Source organism: Gordionus sp. m RMFG-2023, chromosome 4 (genome assembly GCF_954871325.1).
Source record: "Gordionus sp. m RMFG-2023 chromosome 4, tfGorSpeb1-WG-v2, whole genome shotgun sequence".
In the NCBI taxonomy this organism is placed as follows: Eukaryota; Metazoa; Nematomorpha; class Gordioida; order Chordodea; family Parachordodidae; genus Gordionus; species Gordionus sp. m RMFG-2023.
Genome location: NC_088778.1, coordinates 28606807 through 28628380, shown reverse-complemented (window position 1 = coordinate 28628380; position 21574 = coordinate 28606807). Strand labels below are relative to the sequence as shown.

The 21574-nt window shown below is 23.6% G+C and overlaps 1 protein-coding gene and 1 long non-coding RNA gene across 4 annotated transcripts; both read left to right on the top strand.

The window, feature by feature from the left end:
* The first annotated feature begins 679 nt into the window (after positions 1–679).
* Positions 680–15529, top strand: LOC135928788 (uncharacterized). The gene is made up of 36 exons (XM_065465250.1): positions 680–696; positions 822–842; positions 983–1015; positions 1357–1380; positions 1427–1459; positions 1509–1544; positions 1969–1989; positions 2390–2416; positions 3124–3138; positions 3957–3986; positions 4044–4064; positions 5984–6004; positions 6175–6207; positions 6320–6343; positions 6396–6428; positions 7896–7931; positions 7985–8005; positions 8066–8092; positions 8222–8245; positions 8296–8328; positions 8386–8409; positions 8465–8497; positions 8546–8566; positions 10220–10243; positions 10598–10618; positions 10703–10735; positions 11575–11598; positions 11650–11688; positions 11786–11815; positions 12947–12976; positions 13050–13079; positions 13138–13164; positions 13223–13246; positions 13299–13331; positions 14766–15181; positions 15473–15529. Exons 1-36 carry the CDS (start codon positions 684–686, stop codon positions 15527–15529), a joined length of 1392 nt encoding a protein of 463 aa, XP_065321322.1. The 5' UTR covers positions 680–683.
* A 1688-nt stretch (positions 15530–17217) lies between these two features.
* Positions 17218–20641, top strand: LOC135927986 (uncharacterized). 3 transcript variants are annotated; one of them, XR_010572215.1, is made up of 5 exons: positions 17218–17251; positions 19253–19276; positions 19331–19366; positions 19420–19449; positions 20511–20641. It is a non-coding gene; the product is annotated as an uncharacterized LOC135927986 (long non-coding RNA). The 3 variants fall into 3 exon arrangements; XR_010572216.1 differs by lacking the exon at positions 17218–17251 and adding an exon at positions 18199–19213; XR_010572214.1 differs by lacking the exon at positions 17218–17251 and having other exon boundaries at positions 18199–19276.
* Positions 20642–21574: the final 933 nt, after the last annotated feature.

Genomic DNA, 21574 nt, shown 5'->3' with positions numbered 1-21574 from the left:
ATTACTTATTTTAGGCTACACCACTTGTGAGAAAAAAATAAAAAGTATATATATTTGAATAAAGCATGAATCAATTATATATTAATTTTTAATTTATAGATGGCGATACTATAAGAATCAAAGGTTTAAATAATTAATTAAGTATTAAATTAGAGAAAATTTTATACGTTTTGTTTATAATACAATACTAATAGTAGTTTATTATATTACAATTATTTTGTATTAATATTTAATAATTAATAGCAAAATTTTTTTAATTATAGAAAATGTTAAAAGTTATATAAATGGTACACCTATTATATAATAAGAATTTTTCAACACATATGTTATTATTTTCTTAAAGATTACTTAAATAATATGGAGTATTACATCGAAGGTATATTTCTTCCTATAATATGTATTCCTATATTAAAAACTATCTTAAAGGTTCAAATGTATGGATCGGAATTAGTAAATTAGGACAATATTTTTTAATGATAAAATTAAATCAAATTAATTAGGACTAAGATATGGAAAGCTTATTATTAACTTAAGTAATAAAAATTTTAAGAAATAACTTGTATATACAGCATATTTTAAATAGTTCAAGATAAAAAGCCCATAGGTAATATATGGTATAATATGGAGATTATTTGCCTGCCTTAATTTTTTTTTATTATATAGTAACTGTCAAATCAGTATACATGTTTAATACAGGTAAATTTATTTTATCCTAATCAATCCATTTATCAAAAAAGTTTTTATATTAAAATTTCTGAAAAAAAGAAGATTTTGTTAAAAATTTTTATAAAATACAATTAAAAAATTGTATTACAATAAAGTTATGCAAGTAAAACGACTAGGTTATTCATATATTTATTTTAATTTTCTTAAAAAATATTTTTTTTTTATTAAATCTCCCATCCAATTATATTACGATAAGGACATATATTAAAACTATTATGTAAGATGAATATTTAAAATGATATTTGTTCATATCTAGAAGGTTTAAATGGCACCCTATCAATATCTATAGGTAATGATATATTTAGATTATTATATTTAACCTTTTTTTTAATAAAGACTCATAGCTGTCTTTTCAAAGGCATATGACTTTAAAATATTTTATAACTTTTTGTTATATATTTTAAATATTCAACTATGTTTTTTTTAAAAAAAATCAACTATATGACTAAAATAATAAACAAACCTCTAAATTTAATAAATAAATCTTAAAATATTTTATTTATTGGCACATATATTTAATGGTTTTAATATTCTATATCCTCCTTATTCACTATATACTTGGTTATGGGTTCTGAGAAAAGAATTATAAAAAAAATTATAGCAAAATATTATATATTTATCTTATTTTAGGACGCAAAACTGTTCAAGAGCCAAGTATATAATATAATAATAAGAAAATCAATAAAACCTATTATTTTAGTCTTTGGAAATATTATAATTACATCTGAAAGAGGTAACAAAATATTTATTTGAACGTGCATTTAATTTTTTTATTTTATTAGGTACAGATAAGCGGCACTACGTTTTACAGCATAATGGTATATTTATATAGAAATAATAAATCACTTTTGTTTTACATCGAAAAATTTTATATAAGAATTCATTAATTTTAAACAAAATTATAATCGATGCTCTGAATTTATCCCTTTACCATGATTCAAAAAATCATCCTTTAAAGTATAGTAAATCTTATTAATATTTTTTGAAAAATTAACATTTAATTAATTAATTTTCTACAATAAATTCAAGTGAATGTGGATATTTAAAATCTATTAAGCTTAAATAATTTATTTATTATTATTAGTATTTTTTTTGATTTATTTATTTTAATAAACTTTTTAAAATTTAATTTATTCATTTTTAAGATGTTGAAAAATTTTCACAATCAGATATCGTTTTTTTTAACTTAGCAAGCAATATACCTAATCAAAATAATTTTAAATTAAACATTCTATCAATTAGGTTATTATTTAGAAGATTCCGGTAAATTTACCTTTTTTTTGTTATTTTGGACAATTTAAAAAGTATATTTGTAAATTTCTAGTGTTGTTAAACGGCTCATTTTGAGCCGATTTTTGAAAACGGCTAACTTAGTACTTCATCCAGACAAATATTACCCTAACCTGAAGATTTTGCTCATAGAAGGAACAAAGATACAGACATATATTGTCGAATTTTTGAGGCTTAGACAATATTTATCTGGCTAAAATATTGAGTTAACCGTTTTTAAAAAATCAGCTCTAAACGAGCCATTTAACAGCACTATAAATTTCGCGAATTTATTGTTTTTTTTAAATACTAAAACCTTATATACATTCAAAAATTTATGATAATTAGAATAGAATTTTATCAAACGTATCTATATATTTTTTAATGATAATAGTTATTCATCATGATTTGCGAAATCCAAGTATCACCTAATGACATTATTTATATATTTTAAATAAAATTTCAGTTTTACAATATTATCAATCATATTTATATATTATTTCTATAAATGATAAAGATTCAATACATACTCATTAATTGTTATAAAAATTAATTTAGATTAATGATATATTTAGGCCTTAATTACAATTACGTTAGCTTTTCTTTTCATAATTTTTATTCTGCCTCTACAATATTCAAATATACTTTATGATTTCATCATAACTTACTTACCCCTTAACCTCCACTTATAGTAGCATGAATTAGCGCAAAGTATACAAAATATTTTGTATTCATGTTTGCTTCGTGTCAAATTCGCGCTAACTGTGTATGCGGAATTACCCTCCGAATTTTCATGCAAAAGCCAAAAGCCTCATACATCAATAATATTATATTCCTCCTTAAAAACTTTCTAGTCAGTAGACCTTTTAGATAACATCTACTAGTTGGACATGTATCAACTTTGTAACAAAGTGCAATACATCATTTATCATAAAAAAACAATAATCTTCTTTAAATCTATAAAATCTGTCATTTCACTCTAATTTTTATGTGTGCCTTTTTTTTAGATGTAATTCATTATAGCTCAATTTATATTCATATATTTTTTCATATTTTTGTAAAAAAATATGTTTTTAACAAATATATTTTGAAAATAAAGATAATAACAAAATCTATCATTTTTAATAGATCGATATTTGGAAGGTAAATCATTTATTAGCCATTGTTGACCAATTTACAAAATATATTGAAATTTATTATTTTTGTTAAGGTTCTTTTTCAAATATATATTGACTTATTAATAATTCTTTTAAATTATGCTGAATATTTTGAAGAGCTAACTGAATAATTGAATAAATCTTTTAACACAAAGTAGTGGAGATTTTATGCCAAACTGTGTTACATTTTAACGCTTTTGTATTATCAGAATAAAAATATTTAATTATATATATTGAATGACTGACAAATAGGGATTTGTTGATTAGAGGGAGAATTGAAACCACTTCTGTTATTTTTTTTATAACTTCTGTCAAAACCTTTTTTTTAAAATTAATATTTAATTATAATATTTTAACTTATCTTAGAAATCTTGCTCTATTGCTGAATGTTATTTATTCTGATATTGAAATCGTTATTTTAGATATTAATCAAGTTCATCACTTAGGTGTTTATTTTTATTATATTTCTTTATAGATAAAAAAATTCCAATTTTTTAGATTTACTCATAAAATTGTTATCTGGTATTTTTTAATAAAATAAAAAGTAAATAACTTGGAAAGGTAGGCTATACCTTTTCATAAACATAGGACTATCTGTAAAAATAATATACAAATGTGTTTTTATTTTTTAAAGTCTCCTTAAATAAGATAAACATCGAAAGTATATAATAATTCTTTCCACTTTTCATGAGTTTTAATTATTTATTATGTTTTAAAAAATTAAGCTTTAAATTTCTTGAGCGAATTGAGTAAATTTATCAAATATAATATTTATAAAACATTTATATAATTAAATTTATTAAGGATCGAACAAACGCTTTATACTTAAACTTGGTATATATATATTTATATATATAAGAAAATTAATTTACAATCATAATTTAAATGTAGAACAGGATGAGAAACCTAATGGTATATTATAAATGGATATTATATTGGGTTTATACAAATTAGAGGAAATGCTACTTTTTGGAGTTCCTGCCGGGCCTGACCTGCAATATCAAAATTAATAAAATATTCCGTGGCCTGAAAAAATACAATAGTTTTATATTTTCTTAATATTTTTTCTTTTTTCCGGCCTGATTAAATATGATTGATGTTAAAAGATTACCTTTTATAAAATACAAATCAAGCTGTGTGCTACGGAACCCAGATCTAAAAAGGTACATTTGGCCTTGAACAGACCTGATTAAAAAAATATATTTTTTATAGGTTTCAGTTCTCTATATCTATCATTATCATATATTTATATAAGTTATATATGATTTCCTTTATGTTTAAATTAAAGATTTTCTAAAAATATAATAAAAAATTTTCTATTAAGGAACTGTTTTTATTATTTAACATTATAACACGCAGAATGAAAATGATGAACATTAACAAAAAAATAACTTAATTATTTAAAAGTTTTACACAGTTTATTTATAATAACAACCCTAAAATAATAAAATATAATATGATTAAAAAAAAGGATCAATTATAATTAAAATTTTAAAGCGTGAAATCCTATGATTAACTTAAAAAATAGGTAACTCGTAACGGAAAGGAAAATTTTTTTTTGTATTAATCATAAATTAATAAATATCTATAGGGAATATCAATATTTACATATTTATAGCATTTAAAGATGATACCCCTTTATCATCATAATTATGTTATTTAATGATTAATTTTATTTTTCCGATCCTTTAACCTAACTTTATTAATTTTGTTTTTATAAGTAGTAGCTAGAATAAGTTATACATGTTTTGCCCAGTAATTTACTAGCTAGTATCTAAATTAACATGAAAATACTTAATATATTTACAAGATATTTATTTCAAGCAATACTTTGAACTAAAAATTATAGTGCACTAAATAATTTATATATAATTGAGATTTTAAAAATAATTTGTTACGAAAATCTGCTATTTTTTAAAGAATTAGTATTAATTTCTTATAAATCAAGTATATTGTATCCATTATCAAAAAATTATAATAAAATGATCAAACCATACATTTTTCTACTCATTGTATGTATATAAATATAAATATAAATAAATAAAAATTTAAAATATATTTTTCAATATTAAATTTTACCTATATTTATCTGATAATGATTTAGTTTTGAGGAATGTGATATTTAAAAAAAAAAAATTTTTTTTATAAGCCGATTTTGAAACAAAATGCAAAAATATCATCTAAACTTTACTCATGTTTAATCTAAATCAGAATTATATTAAGAATAATATTTTTCATAGAGGTTTTAAAATTTAAAACTTTGCTTTATAGAATCTAGTTTTTACTTTTTATAAAATTTTAAAATAATTTAAATCATTTATAACGCGCATATAATTTTAAAAGACAAAATTTTAAAATGCTTCCTACTCATGAATTATATAATTAAATTCTTTGTATATTTTTTTAAAATATTATCTAAAATCGATATATAAAAAAAATTAATTATAATTTATAGGTAGTTTAAAAATTTTTGGCAACATTTTTCATTATTCTCATGATAAGAATAAATTGTCTATACGTTCTGGAATACGAATTCTGGTATTAATAATGTTATTCAGATTTTCAAAACTCTTACCATATATTATTTAGTATCTGTAATATAATTTCCTCTGAAATATCTCTTAAAATATTTTACTAAAAAATTTATTTAGTATTTTTCAATAGCGAATCACTTAATTTAGATACTAGGTATCCTAGGTATATAATATCGGGGAAGATTGATTAATTTTAAGATATCTACTATATAATTTGGTTTCAGGTAACCATTTTATATATGATAAAAGAATTTGTAATAGACATATATTATTTTAAAATTTTTATTTACCACAAAGCTGCAATAATAAAACGACGAGGTTTAATATTTTCTGAATCAATATTAATTTAAATTTGTCATATTAAAATCTAATTTTTTTTTTCAAAATAATCTTAATCTCTACCCATTTATATATATTTACAATTCATATAGTGGTTAAAAATTATTATAAAGTATAATAAAATTAAAACAATGTTTATTTTAATCTAGAACTTGTAAATGGCGCTCTTGTAATATTAAGAGGTTATCCTTATATATTATTTACACAAATATTTAATATTTTTTTTATTAAAACCTCTTCCCCCTTATATATTCATTATGGTTCATAATTAATAAATTTTTTTACATTTACTAGATAGCGAAACGTTACGTCAACAAGGTTTATAATATACTATATAATAGGAACTTTAATCAATTTAATAACATTTTAGTCTTCGGATATATCGAAATTACTACTTTTACAGGTCTAAAAAGTTAACTAACCTATTTATAATACCTCCTCGAGTAGGTAAGGATGAAGGGATCTATATATCATGAATGGCTTTACTGATAGTGGAATTGATAAAGCATAAAAAAATAAGCTGTTTAATAGGTGAGGATAATCAAACTATTTTAGGTTATACTATATTAAATTAATACTGTCTAAAAAATTTGTATTTTATTTTGACCGTAATTGTTCATATTTGATGGGTAAAAATACACAACCCTCCTTATAATTAAATTTACTAGGCAGAAGAATATTTTTAATATGAATACCCTTCTTTCTTTCTTACTTTCTTTTCTTTCTTTCTTTCTTTCTTTCTTTCTTTCTTTCTTTCTTTCTTTCTTTCTTTCTTTCTTTCTTCTCTTTCTTTCTTTCTTTCTTTCTTTCTTTCTTTCTTTCTTTCTTTCTTTCTTTCTTTCTTTCTTTCTTTCTTTCTTTCTTTCTTTCTTTCTTTCTTTCTTTCTTTCTTTCTTTCTTTCTTCTTCTTCTTCTTCTTCTTCTTCTTCTTCTTCTTCTTCTTCTTCTTCTTCTTCTTCTTCTTCTTCTTCTTCTTCTTCTTCTTCTTCTTCTTCTTAACTTATAAATAGAAATATCAAATATATCTCGAAAAACTGAAAATATTAATTAAGGCATTAAATTTAGATATTGATCATTAATCACTGAAAACTTTTCTGACGTTTATTTATTTTCATTCAGAAAATTGATATAAAAATGAAACATGGAAAATGAAATATATAGAAAATTTAATGAAACCAATTTTCCAATTATGATTTAAAAATAATAAACTATATGTTATAACAGGTTTTAATTTATAAGCGTTCTTCTTTATCCTACGCTACAAATAAACCTCGTACTTTAATTTATCAGAAGTATAAAATAGACAAACAAATGACTAACTATTAATATGATGATTTGTCAAATGCGATATTTATATTTATTTCTTCTTGGCATATTATTTACACTTTTTATATAGTTTTAAATTTACAATCATTTATAATTGTTAGCCCAAACCATTTATTATACAAAAATGATATTGTGACTTACCCATTTACCATTTTCTCCTATTATATTATTATATTTGCAAAATAAATTTTTTTGCGATTTAGAAAATCTTTTAATATAAAATTTTATATGTTTTTTATTCACTCTTTAATATTATAAATCTAGAGGAATTTATTATTAATATTAAATTAAAATTAAGAAGAATAGAATATAATATTTAGTTAACGTTAATAAAATAATGTGGCTTGGTGATGGGATATTTATTTTACTTTTTTTTTTGTTTAACTTATCCAATTAATTTAATATCTTGGGCATAGTAATGAAACCTAATCCTAACTCATATTTGTTGGTTAATTTTGCTGGTTATTTTTAAAAATTTCATTTGCTTAAATGAATTAGATAATTAGCTGATAATTTTTAAAATATTTTTACTTATATGCTTTAGTTCATATGGTAATTTGTAGGCGTGGACTTACTTCCAGTAAGCCATCTTTTATTTATATTGCATGATGTAATAAAAATAATTATATTTAGTATATAAGTGCGAAAACGAAAGTATTATTCAATAAAAAGAAGAATATTTATCCTCATAATCGATATAATATTTATTTATAGATGGCGATATAATATACACCACTGAAGGTTTATTATTATCAAGTTGTTATTCTTATGTATTGTGTCTCATTAATTTTACTTTTTTTTTGGCATAACTTTAGCTTTAATAATGATAAAGATTAAATTTCCATCATATTTTTATTAAATGATATATAGAAAATGCTGAAAAGGTTATAAATGGTATGTCTTTTATATCATATTCTTATAATATATTTATATATTTTTTATAGAATACTTAAATAATACGGACCATAGAATTAGAAGTATATTTTTTTAGAATCTCATTTAATATTTATCATATCTAAAAAAATTATATTAAGCTTTAAATTTGTTAATCGGAATAAGTAAGATTTAGAAAATAGAATTTTTATATGTAACAATCATAATTAAATACAATAGCGTTGGGAAATGAAAATGTTACTCTTGCCTTAGGTATAAAACTTTCAAGAAATATTTTGTAATAGCATAATTATAACTTAGATCAAGATGAGAATCTCAAAAGTAAAAGTATAGTGTTATAAATGAAAGAATAACATAAAATTAAATTATGTTTGAGGAGAATATACAATAGTTTATTAAAATTTTTAATATTGTATTTTAAAACAGGGACCCCTAATTATATTTTGTTGTTCCTGTTCGGTTCCATTTCCCTCCAAAATATATATTCAGTTTCCGCTCAGTCCTGGAACGTCCCGGAAAAGTTTTCCCTCTTCCATTTTATTAATATTCAAGTTATATTTTACTTGTCTTTATAATATTATTATATCTAAGAGCAGGGTTGGTGACGTGAATATTTGTATATTAGATACTAAACTTTATTTGTAATTAGTATTTAATTAAATATTTTTGAAAAGTATATTGTATTAATGTTTCGCAATTTTTAAAAGGATAAAACTACCTTGTTTATTTTTTTAAAATATATTAAAAATTTATATTGTGACTCGAGTTACGAAAAAGTTAACATCTTCCATTTAAACCCCGTTTTTATTTTAGTGAAAAAAAACCAAAATACAAATTTTTTTTTATGAAGATGAGTATGGTATAGTAATTGAAGAAAATAAGTTTTTATATTACGCTATTATATTTATAAGATAATTTTTTTAAGAATTGAGTGATAAATATTGTTAAAAGGCTCTCGATTTAAGTCTATTTTTAAAAAAGGGTAACTTAATATTTTATCCAATAAAATATTAAGCAGGCTTGTAGATTTCGCTCATATAGATGACACATTGGTTAGGCCATCTATTAAAATCTCGAGGTTAGGCAATATTTTTCTAGGTTAATTGAGCGAAAAGAGTTCATATTGAGCCACTGTTGACAATGTCAACATCCTCTAAATGTAATTTGACAATTTATTTGGATGGAAATTTTTTCAAGATACTATCAAAAATCATAATATAGTACAAACTAAATTAATATTTTCTCAACTAAAAATAAAACATTTATAAAAAATGTTGCTATATCATCCTCCAGGATTATATGATCTGTGGTGATATTAAATGGGTGGGAGATATATCCTAATATTAGGGTATATTTGCAATCATTCTATAATTTATGTGATATGCTACTGTTACAACAAGAAAAATATTATTAAAAATAAAGCAAGCAAACAAAGAAAAATAAATGAAAATAAAATGCGAAAAATAACATACTTTTATATTATACTTAGTAGTTTTTTCATAAAATTTGCCCAAATAAATAAATTTTTGTAAATAATGAAAAATGATTTAGAACCACTATTTTATTTTTACGTTAAAATATCATTTATTTTTTTTCTTCAAAATTAATAAATTTATGTATTTATATATTTTTTGATTTAGGACTCAGCTGTAAATAAATAAAATTTCCAGTGTTGTTAAACGGTTTTTAAGCCGATTTTATAAAAAGGGCAACCCAACATTATAGCTAGGAAATATTGCGTAAGCCTCAAGATTTCGTGAATATGTCTGAACCCTTGTTCCTTCTATGAGCAAAATCTTCAGGCTTGGGTAATATTTTTTCTGGATGAAATATTGAGTTAGCCGTTTTTTAAAATCGGCTTAAAACGAGTCATTTAACAACACTAATAATTTACAAAAAAATGTTTTATTACTTTTAGAATTATTATTATTTGACATCATGAGGCTCTATATGTGATGTTATTCAATTTTTTAGACGCAGGACACTGGTGGAATTCAGGTAGATTAGATTTAACTAGAAAATGTAGTGGCGTGGCCTAAATAAATAATGATTTTAAAAATATGGGAAGAAGGGGAGGGGGTGTAACGAAAAAGAGTTTTAAAAAATTTATGGGATACATTGTGAAAGAATTTTTTTTCAGAGTTTTAGTTTTTACTCAAATCTCTGATGAAAAAATATTATATCCTAAAATTGAATGGTGAAGAGGAGGGGTGGGGGAGATAATTCTTACTTATTCTTAGTAGAAGAGTTATGTAAAAAAATAATAATTTCTTATATAAAAATCGAAAAAAGGAAGAAAAAGTTATATTATAAACATATGATATGTAAAATGTCTATTTTTTTACGATAAAGATGTTACAGTAAAACGACTAGGTAATGTATATATTTTCCTTAAATATAAAAAAATGATTAAATGATTATATATTACATATAAAAATCTGTGTTGATAATATCTAGAAAATATAAATGGCGTCTTAATAATGTCTACAGGTAATAGCAATCATTTATTTAATAATAATGGTATACCGATGAAAAAGAGTTAGAGAGATAGTAGTCTATTTCCATTAGTCAATATTATTTTTTACCCTCCCCCCCCCCCCTCAGTTCACACCCATAATAATTTATTTATCCTAAATTTACCTCTTCTTTACCCCCTTCTTCAAAAATTAATTCTAACCGATTGAAATATAAAATTCTCACCGAAAGCTTTTAGTGTCCTTAATAATTATGATATCATACTAGAATATGTTGGCAATAATCATAATGATATTTTGTATGCGACACAATATAAATCTTTTTTTCTTCTTAGATTTGAATTAGGTTCCAGTAATTTTAGAAAACCTTTTACTTGTTCCTATACATGGTAAGAGAAAAATTAAATAAAATTAGAAAAATATTAAAATAAACAAATAATTTGAGAATTGTTATCTTAAACCCTTCCCATACCTTAAGTTTGAAGGATTCATTTAAAAATTTTCCTCCTACCTTTTGAAAATTTCTTGGGGGATCTTACCCTCAACTCCAGAAGCCGCTAATATATAGTATTTAATTAATATTTAAATAATAAATTAAAATTAATTTTAGAATATTTATAAATTATGTAAAAATTAAACGTTTATCTATACCTTAAAAAAAATATAGTTAAAAATAACTCTTTTCGGTGTAAGCCAAAGAGTAACATATTATTTTGCAGGAATTGTTATAACAATTTTGAATTCTCTGGGGTAAAAAAAAATCTCAAGATATTATTAAACTAGAAGATTAAATTCTAGCTCAAAATGCGTTTGGAAATATCAAAATTTATTTATTTTTCTTCCTTTTTTTTTAAGGAAACAAAATTTATTATGAACCCGGTATGTAACAATTTAATATTATATGATGGATCCTTAATCATAATATTTTAGTCCTTGGGTTTATCGATCTGATATCTTCTAATAAACAAGGTATTTGAAATATTGGTATTATTAAACGCGGGCCGTTTAACAACCATACAATATATATATATAAAGCTGCTTTCAAATAAAAAAATTTTTTTATTAGCTAAATACCTATTCCATCTTCAGCAGTATGGTAATAATATTCTGATATCATTAATATGATTTTTGTTTTTTTTCAACTATCACTCTGCCTCAACAACGTGTCAATGACGAATTTGAACTTAAGAAAAACATATGATAGACTTAATTTTTTTTAAAGGAGCTTTAGTATAATACAACGTAAAAAAAAATTAAAAACATTAGCCATGTCAGAATTAAAGTTAAATTAAAAAGCGGGGCCTGTTTCAAATAAAAACAACCACTAAATTTATAAACATAAAAGCCTCACGGTTTGTTTGAATAATCTGAATTATTCCAACTGGAAAAATGTTGGCTGACTTTAAGAAAGATTGATTGCTATCTTATGCTAAATCTGTTGAATAATTATCAATTAGTTTGTCTTTATATTTATCTATTAATTTGTTTTTATATAAGTGGGATAAGTTCCCTCTTCATAATTCTCATCATTTTCTATTATATAACAACTATTTTTTGGATTTTGATATGGCAAATCCTCTTGTAACACTTGCTTTGTCCTTTAACATATAATTTATTATGAGTTTTTATTAAAATAAAAAAACTAATTGTTTCAATTTTAATGATGCTAATCAAATCGATTCGAGTATTTTTTATTAGTGTATTCGAATGAATCAAATAATTTACTATTTGTATTTGTAATTGATTTGAAATAAATATTCTATTACTTAATTTATAACTATTTTGTGATAAATATAATCTTACATTATAGAAATAATAGTTGTCTTCTCAGAGTTCAAGAGGAACTCTTTTTCAAACTAGAAGATAATTCTTTTTTCTACACTCCTTCACTTCTTCACTGTAGAAATTTGGCATTGGGAGGAGGAAATCTCACTATTATTACCTGTGACTTAGAGTTAATCTCAGGCAGAAAATATATCTTTAAATACGCTGATTTAAATGCTTACCCATTCACTGATCTATATTCCATGATATTAGGTTTCTTCTTAATTGTAGAATCTTTGAGTGAAATGTATTTTTTAGTTTCGCATCTTTAATATAAATTTTCAGGATATTTATTTTCTCAAAAAAATTATCAATTTTTTCAATATTTTTTTTTAAAATACAGATATTTTATTATCTAACTATATACATTTCAATTTTTTTAAAAATAATTAAAAATCTTTAGTTAGAAATGTCATGATTTGTAGGAAACATGGTAATTCAATTAAGAAACATTTTAATTGATATTGATGGATGCAAATATTATAAATTAAAAATAATGATTTTAGACAACTTCACGTTCATTTGCGACAAAGATAGTAATTAAATAAAAAATTACTAAAATGTTGTATTTTAAATTATAATTTTCATTCATAGATGGTCATGTTATAAGCACTACTTTAGGTTTATCAAATAACAAAATCATAGATATTTTAATCCATATTACATATTTATAATATAGGACGTTTAGAATTGGATATAAAAAGTTAGGACTTCCTATAAAAATTCGTATAAAAAAATATTTATTTTTCTGATAGATTACTTATATAATGTGGACCATTATATCAGAGGTATATATTTTTTTAGACCATAGATGTAACCAGGATTTTGCTGGGGTGGTAGGGGGGGGGCTATTGAAAATTTTTTCTCCATACATTTTATTGGGTCTTTAGGTATTGTAGGCCTTTGGCTTATTTTTACAAAAATAATTTTAGTTTTTCACCTTAAAATGTTTTTTTTTCTAAAGATTTTGAATTATAGTCGTTATTTAAAAATATTATTAACTTTTACTTATTTTCTATTAAATTCTTGTTCATAGCGATATACTATTTACATTGTTGGGAGATAGAGGGTGGGGGGAGGATGTGTAGGGGGGGGGAAATTTTTATTAGCTTAAAATGATCAGTCTATACGCTTATGATTCAGCCTAACTTGAAATTTCACTTCATATTTAATATTGTTTTAAAAATCATTTAAGCTTCAAATTTATTCATCGCCATAAGTAAATTATGAAAATATTTTTTTTTATGAAACGATTTTAATTTTATTTAGGTTTGGCAAATAAAAACCTTTCTCTTAATATAGGTATAATTAAGAAATTAATTGGATGTAGCATATTTTAATATTAGAACAAGATCATCTGCCTGTTGGTAAAAATATAGTAGTTTTTATTTTACTTGAAATGTATATCATATCATTTTCGTAAATTTCCTTAAATTTACACCACAAAGTAATATTCTTAAAATGTAAATGTTTCCTCAAATTGTATAAAAGTATCTCGGAAATATTATTCCAAATATATATTTTCTATTTTCTATTATAATAAATAATAATTACTATAGCTCGTAATGTTGATTTTACATTGTTTACCACTTCATGATTAATATTTTATTATATTTACTTAAAACTTTATAAATTATTTCAGGCAGAATTTTTTGTACTCCAGCATTTACATGAAAATGGAAAATTTGGCGGCAATATATTTCCTTCCAATTCTTCAAAATATTTTTACTCCCTAAAGGAACCCTTATACCCCATTAAAGGTTTTCTCTTAGGGCACGCCTTATGCTTCGGGGGTCTGCTCCCGATCTCCAAAAGAAATTTAGCAATGCCCCCCCCCCCCCGTTCATATAAACTCTGACATACTCAGCCGTTCCTTCATTATATGTCATATATTCTCAACAATAGAAAAGGTTAACTAGTAGCCATTTATTATATAATCTTAAGATTGTTATCATAAGCAATTTTATATAGTCTTCAGTATTTCTTGATAGAATATGAATTTGAATCATAAACCAAACTTTAATCGAATGGCTAAGGGCCCTATAATTACAAAAATTTCTAGTGCCATTTTCTTTTATTATTTTGAAACTAAAATTTGATCATTTCAGTTTTTCTTGATTTTCTTTATCATAACAAATTCGTCTGGCCAACTCCACATGTACATTATGTTCAACCCGTTGATTGTTTTGGACATCATCCTCTTCATTGTCGATTCTCTAAAGGTAGACATTCTCGACACAGTGCAGTTAACGGCACCATTCTCCGTGCTCTAAGCTCAGCTCAAATTCCAGCAACCCTTGAACCCTGTGGCCTCTCAACCGAGAATAATACGGCTTATACTTGCATCGACCGATTTGCTCCCTCCTTTAATAACAACTCATTCGTGCGAGCTGAAAACTCTCAAATTAATAAATACACTTTCCTAACCAATTGCAATCTCGTATCAATCGTATCCGATACAACCGGTTTTTTTGGCAATCATGCCCTAACCTTCTTCAAATCCCTTGGTAAAAAAATCCGCGCCATCACTGGTGACCCAAGGAAGGCTTCTATCTCAGACAGCGAATATCTATTGCTATATGCAGATCTAACTGCATTGCCCTCAACGGCTCTCTTTCTTGACCTCCTCCCACCCAACGTACAATTCACTGTACTAATTATTTTTTTTATTATACAGTTTTTTATATAGGTTTTAATTTACAAATAGTTTACATGATATTTTTAATATATATTTTTAAATAACGTATATATGTTTTACTTTAACGTTCAATGTATTATTTTAAAATTGTGATATAGTTTTATATCTATAATAAAAAATATAAAAAAAAATAAAAAAAAACTAAAACTAATATAATAATCGTTTAAAATTATACAATAAAATAACAAATTTTAAAGTAAAATAAAATATATTTTAATGATTTATAAAAAGAACAATATTTCAACAGAATGTGCTATTGATTTTATCCTAGACACATCTAGTCTATAGAGAATAATTGTATCTTGCTTATTTTGGTATACCATAAACCATTTGGTATAAAAATATTTTTGTATTATATAAGAGCAAAATAATGCGTTAATATTAAAAATTGGCCCTAAGATAGTTGAGTTGAGTGATGAATATCAATTTTTGAGATATAACTAGATCAAGGAAATATACTTTGAAAATATATTTGGTTACTTCTAAATATTTTTAATCAAATTTTTAAATATAAAGTATGGTTAGAGTGATTTGATAGGAGTTTTAGTTTATGATTTATTGATTTTAAAAAGCTATTAAATTTGAAATCAAAGTATCCCCAATAAATTAGAAATGAAAGGTGAATATGAATCTGGATAAAAATTCTCTACTGAGTTTCTCTGTTAAGTCGATAAGATCAGTATTTAATATTAATATTGAAGATAATTTTGTAACACATTAGTATAATCCAACATCATCTGTTAATATATATATATTTTTTATAATAATATTGCTACATATTGGGCTTAGTTGCAATATAATTTTTTTTAGCCTACCAATACGTAAAATCTAGATAAATAAGGAATTAAATTTCCCATTCCAATGGGTAGTGGTTTTATTATGGTTCTCCGGGGATTTTTTTACAGGGTTTCTTCTTCATGAATTTTTTTTTCTAGAGAGTTCTATTTAGATTATTAATTTTATATTTTATATAGAGAATTAAAATAATATAAAATCTCTATTAGAATCCGAACATCAAATATTTTTAATAATTATCATATATATAATTATCTGAATATACGCTTTCCATAAAAATAAGTTATCTAGTCTTTCTTTTCGTTTTTATAACCTCTTTTTAAAATTCACAAGCTCTTGATCCGACATTTATACGGATTGGTTTTTTACATCTAAATTCTCTAACTCGACCACGCTAATTAACAACAACTACAAAAAAAATATGTCGTCTTACAATCATCCTACATAACTTTAATTTTTTTATCAGAGTTTGTAATCGAAAATAGAAGCTGGAACTCACTGAAACAGGGGACATCTAATAGGAATGAGAATCGTTAACGTTTTTTAAAATAATTTATATGAAACTAGAACCCATTTAAATTCCCGTGAACCGGTTATATTCTAACTAAAAATACAAGTAATTTTTATATATTTTTTAAAATGTTCCGTAATTCATTTTAGAAAGTTGATTTATTGTTTAAATTTTCTTTCATTACTTACAAGTTTAGAAACCAGAAACCAGATCCCTACAAACACCAAATTTACTGTTCAAAATTTTAGGAACCGGAACTAGAATCCTTTTCTCCAAATTCTAAACTTTGATTTATAAATCTCATTTTAATTTTATAGTAAAAGATTTGGAAGAAAAACTCTTTGATTCGGGTTAGATTAATTTAAACATTTTGATCACAATTACATTCATTTTATGTTAAAAAATATAATTTATTTTTAAAATAAAATTTTTACGGTAAAGTTTTGTTGATAAAACGACTTGGTATGAATTTTTCTTTTATATAATAATTAGGGATAACAAAAAGTAAAAAAAAAATAACAAAGAAACATATTTAATTTAAACATAAAAATTAACTTTTGATTTAATCTTTTATTCTGACAAAAAATTTTTTTCATATAATAAAATCATTTTTGTTTAAAAATTATGGTCAGAAGAACTTCAAAATATTTATTTATTTAATTTTTATTTAGAATGTATGAGTGGCACCCTAACAATATCTATAGGTATGATCATGATTAGATTAATATAAATAATTTGTTGTAAATTTGATTAGCTCTAAAGATATTCTATAATTAAAGAAATTTTCGATAGAATCCCAATATGGATTACAAAGATACCGGAAAAATATAATAAGAATAATTAAGACATGTATATGAACTACACAAAAATGATCTAAAGTAAAATGAACACATTACCCGGTTAAGGTACTGAGGCTACTTCTGTTAATAACAATGATGATGTCTAATCATATCTTCATAACAACCCCATGGAATATGATATATGCAGATGATGTTGCCATACTTGCTTAGTCAAATGATGAGATCAAAAAAATTGATTCCAATATAATGACTAACTGTTATTTTAAGATTTTATTGTTATTTTAAAATTTGATTTTAACTTTTGCCAAGAGATTCGAAAAAGTGACAAAATATTTTAAAATGTAATATTATATAAAATATATGTCGTAATGAGGATTCGGCATCCGTAGAGATTTGGAATCTCTTTATTTTAAATCCTTTACCGAGAGGGATTTAAAAAATTTTAAAATCTGATTTAACGGGAAATGTATTTTAGCATGTGTAGAGTATTTACCCTATAAATTTCCAATTTTTCCATGAACTTTGGAAATACTTCTAATTTATAATTTTTATATGGATTTTTTAGATAAAAAAAATACTAAAATGATGGCTGAAATTGGCTGAAATTTATAGGGTAAATACTCCACACATTCTAGAATTCATTTTCTGTTAAATCAGATTTTAAAATTTTCTAAATCACCCTCGGTAAAGGTTTAAAATCAACCCATGCGACAAATAAAATGGATGATGTAGAATGACTATCCAAAGTTGAAATATTACTAATAATTTTTAATTAAAAAAATCCTCGGCAAAGGTTTAAAATCAACCCATGCGACAAATAAAATGGATGATGTAGAATGACTATCCAAAGTTGAAATATTACTAATAATTTTTAATTAAAAAAAATTATTTATAAAATGTGTTTGTTTACACTTATATTTAGATGAAAAAAAGTCACCTGTTAACCAGGAGAGGTCTATGTAGATCCTAAGCTCCATAAAACCTATAACTCATGAAGTGCCGAACAAAATCAAAAATTTGCACATATATACTTTACCTAAAAATATTAAGCTACTTAAAGATCCGGACAAAAATATTTAAATAATTTTAAGTAATAACGTTTTTAATATGGCTGGGTTCTGCATAGTTCCACCTGTGCTATAAAGGGCTAAAGGAGAAAAAATACATTTCCATTCTTATATAGTTTTGAAATATGGCCATACAAAGGATCGGGATGATAGAAGTTTATAGACAATGGAGATGAAAATGCTGAGAATGCAGTAGTATTAAAAAAGGACAAGTATGCCAATATACTAGGAAGTTAAAAGGTAGTACCTATTGAAAGAAAGATCACGGTGAACAGACTTAGATGGTATGGACATACGATGAGAAGGCATAGAAGCTATATAGGAAAAAAGTGAGTCTAGAAGTCATGGGTAAAGAGAGTAAACTCCAATGGGCCCACAATGTTCAATATAACGAAATATAAATTGAATTAGATGGATAGTATGAATAATATAAAATGGAAGGGGATATCAAAGGAGCTCACCACCCGAAAAGGTGAAAGCTAAAATATAATAATTATGGATTATAAAATATAAAAGTTTTTACAAAGACGGCCTAATTTAAAAAAAAACTAACATATTCCATATATCTTTATTTTTTTGGAAAATATTTTACATTTTTTCCAAGTGATGTGTGTTAATATCATTCATGACTGTCGAGTTATTGGTTAAAACATTTTTCATTATATAGGCTACCTTCCAATAGAAAGTTTATGTCAAAATTTATAATGTGGGGAAAATTTTTTAAATTGCGGGTGATTTGAGGTAGAGAGTCCTGTCTCTTGTTGATGAGGAGAAGGGCTTACATCAATCGAATATCATGGTATATATAATTTATATTATTTTTTAATTTCCCTTTTAGGACATAAAACCTTTCGTGAACGAGGTATATAAAATTTATATATTAGGGTTCTTAATCTATTTTAAAATATGTATTCAGTCTTCGGAATTGTCAACATTTCAAGCCCTATAATAGGTAAATTTTAAAAGAACTACCAGGTAATATAATTTTAAAAATATTTATTTCAGATGCTAAACCTTATTCACTACAATATTATGGTAAGTCCAATGTGATCAATTTATAATATCGAAATTTTAAAATGACATGGTGGGAATAAATTGAATGTCTAATTGTGGTGTTGACCATCAAAACATATATATAATAAAATAATTAAATTTTTATTGCATCTTATCTTCTAGTTTAAATAAAGTTAAACTAGTTGTTCTATTGTATTCTCACATACAGCTGTAAAACCGAACCCCCGTTATTATCAAATTGTTATATGGTGATAGATCCTAAAGTTTGATATAAGAGAAAAAGGAATACAGTGAAAGCAAATAATAAACAATTCAAATTAGATATAGAGTCCCTCAGTGATCAAAATATTAAGGATAATTTCATTAAACATATACGTGATAATATCTAAATCAGAGAGATTCCTTCTCTATGCTACCCACAGTTTAAATTAGATATAGAGTACCTCAGTTCAAAACACTAAGAATAATATCATTAAACATGTCATAGACTTTTCCAAAATGAGCGAACGTGATTATTAAAATTTAATTCAAAAAATATGTTAAATATATAATTTAGAAAATCTCAAAATTACGAATCTTTACAACTATGACTATACTTATAAACATTATTTATATTTTTCAAATATATAAGATAATTAGAGCGTTAAAATATTGAAATATAATTTTGCCGTCTATTGTAAAAAAAATATCCAATAAGAACATTTATAAAAATAAATGTAATTAAAAAAAAATATTAGTTATAAGTATTTATCATATGGCAATGACCATGAATCTTTCAATAATTTGAAATTAAATTGGAATATTTATTTTGTTTAATTTTAAATGCACTTGAGATTGTGGAAATAAGGCTCCTCCTTTGATTTATAAATATTAGGCCCAAAAAAACAAGAGGTTAATACAGTTAAATGTTTCGTATTGAATTTTCAGCCCCTTTTTCAAATTAAACATTATTTTAGCACTTTTATATGCGATTCCGTTACTTTAGTTTTTCCAACAATTTCATTATTACATATAAATAAATAAAACGAGTTATATATCCAAATTACACATACATTTGTACTTATTATTAAATATATATGCAGGATCGAATATATTGTAAGGAAGAATAAAATTCACCATTAAGGATATTATTTTATATGAATTAATCTTGGGGTTATTATCATGTCGATATCATTTATATTTTTAAAGCTTTTACCTTAAATTTATATTCCTTGGGTTTCGCATTTTATTGGCAATAATAAATTTATATCCAATTAATTATTTTATCACTAAATCTTTGTGCAACCAACCTTATAGTCTTTTATTGAAACTCCTCAAATTAGGAGGAGGAGGCCTAAAAAACTAAAAAAGAGATATTATTAAATTTTTGCCAAACATAATTGGGTCTATATATTTTAATAAATAAGTCTAGAAGGACAATGATAAATTAAATTTTAATTTTAATGAATAAATGAAACGTCTAAAACAATTGCATTAAGAAGATCAAAATATTTTTTTTATATGGGTAAATTTAAAAAAAAAACACGATTAGGGAAGGTGACAAATGTGGATGAAGAAAATACTAAATTAGAAGACAAAATAAATTAAAAATATCTTCAATAGGATAATTATAATTATAATTTTTATGAGAATTTGTTTTTAAAATATTTTAAAATAAAATACAACATAATATACTCACACTCCTAAACACTTTTGCTATGGTTTCAAATGTGAATTATTTCAAAAAGTCATATTCTATATTATTTTTTAATAGATACTTTAAAAATCAAATCCTGTTAAATAAATTTAAATTTTTAAAATTCCTTACTAAATAATTTTGAAACTAGTTTTATACTAAAAGATAGTTTATGGATTTGGATAGATTGAATGAGATTAAAAGGAAATATTTTTACGAATGGATTGATAAAAAATAAAATTAGTTTTTAACGAATGAGAATGAGATAATATACATTTTCAAAGTGCTCCTATTTTATGAATGGGATATTTCATTATTAATATTCGTTTCGTTGCACAATAATCTCTAATTTTTGCAAAAAAAAAACAATGTTGCGTGTTATGTCATATTATTATGTAGAGTAACATGAATTATGTGCCGGTGAATAATAAATATGTTATATTAACTTTATTAAATAAAAAATATATTTTA

Coding starts and splice junctions, on each gene's coding strand:
- LOC135928788 (XM_065465250.1), top strand. Junction 1,381..1,426: donor CAAAACTGTTCAAGAGCCAA/GTATATAATATA, acceptor CTATTATTTTAG/TCTTTGGAAATATTATAATT. Junction 10,244..10,597: donor AGGACACTGGTGGAATTCAG/GTAGATTAGATT, acceptor TTTACGATAAAG/ATGTTACAGTAAAACGACTA.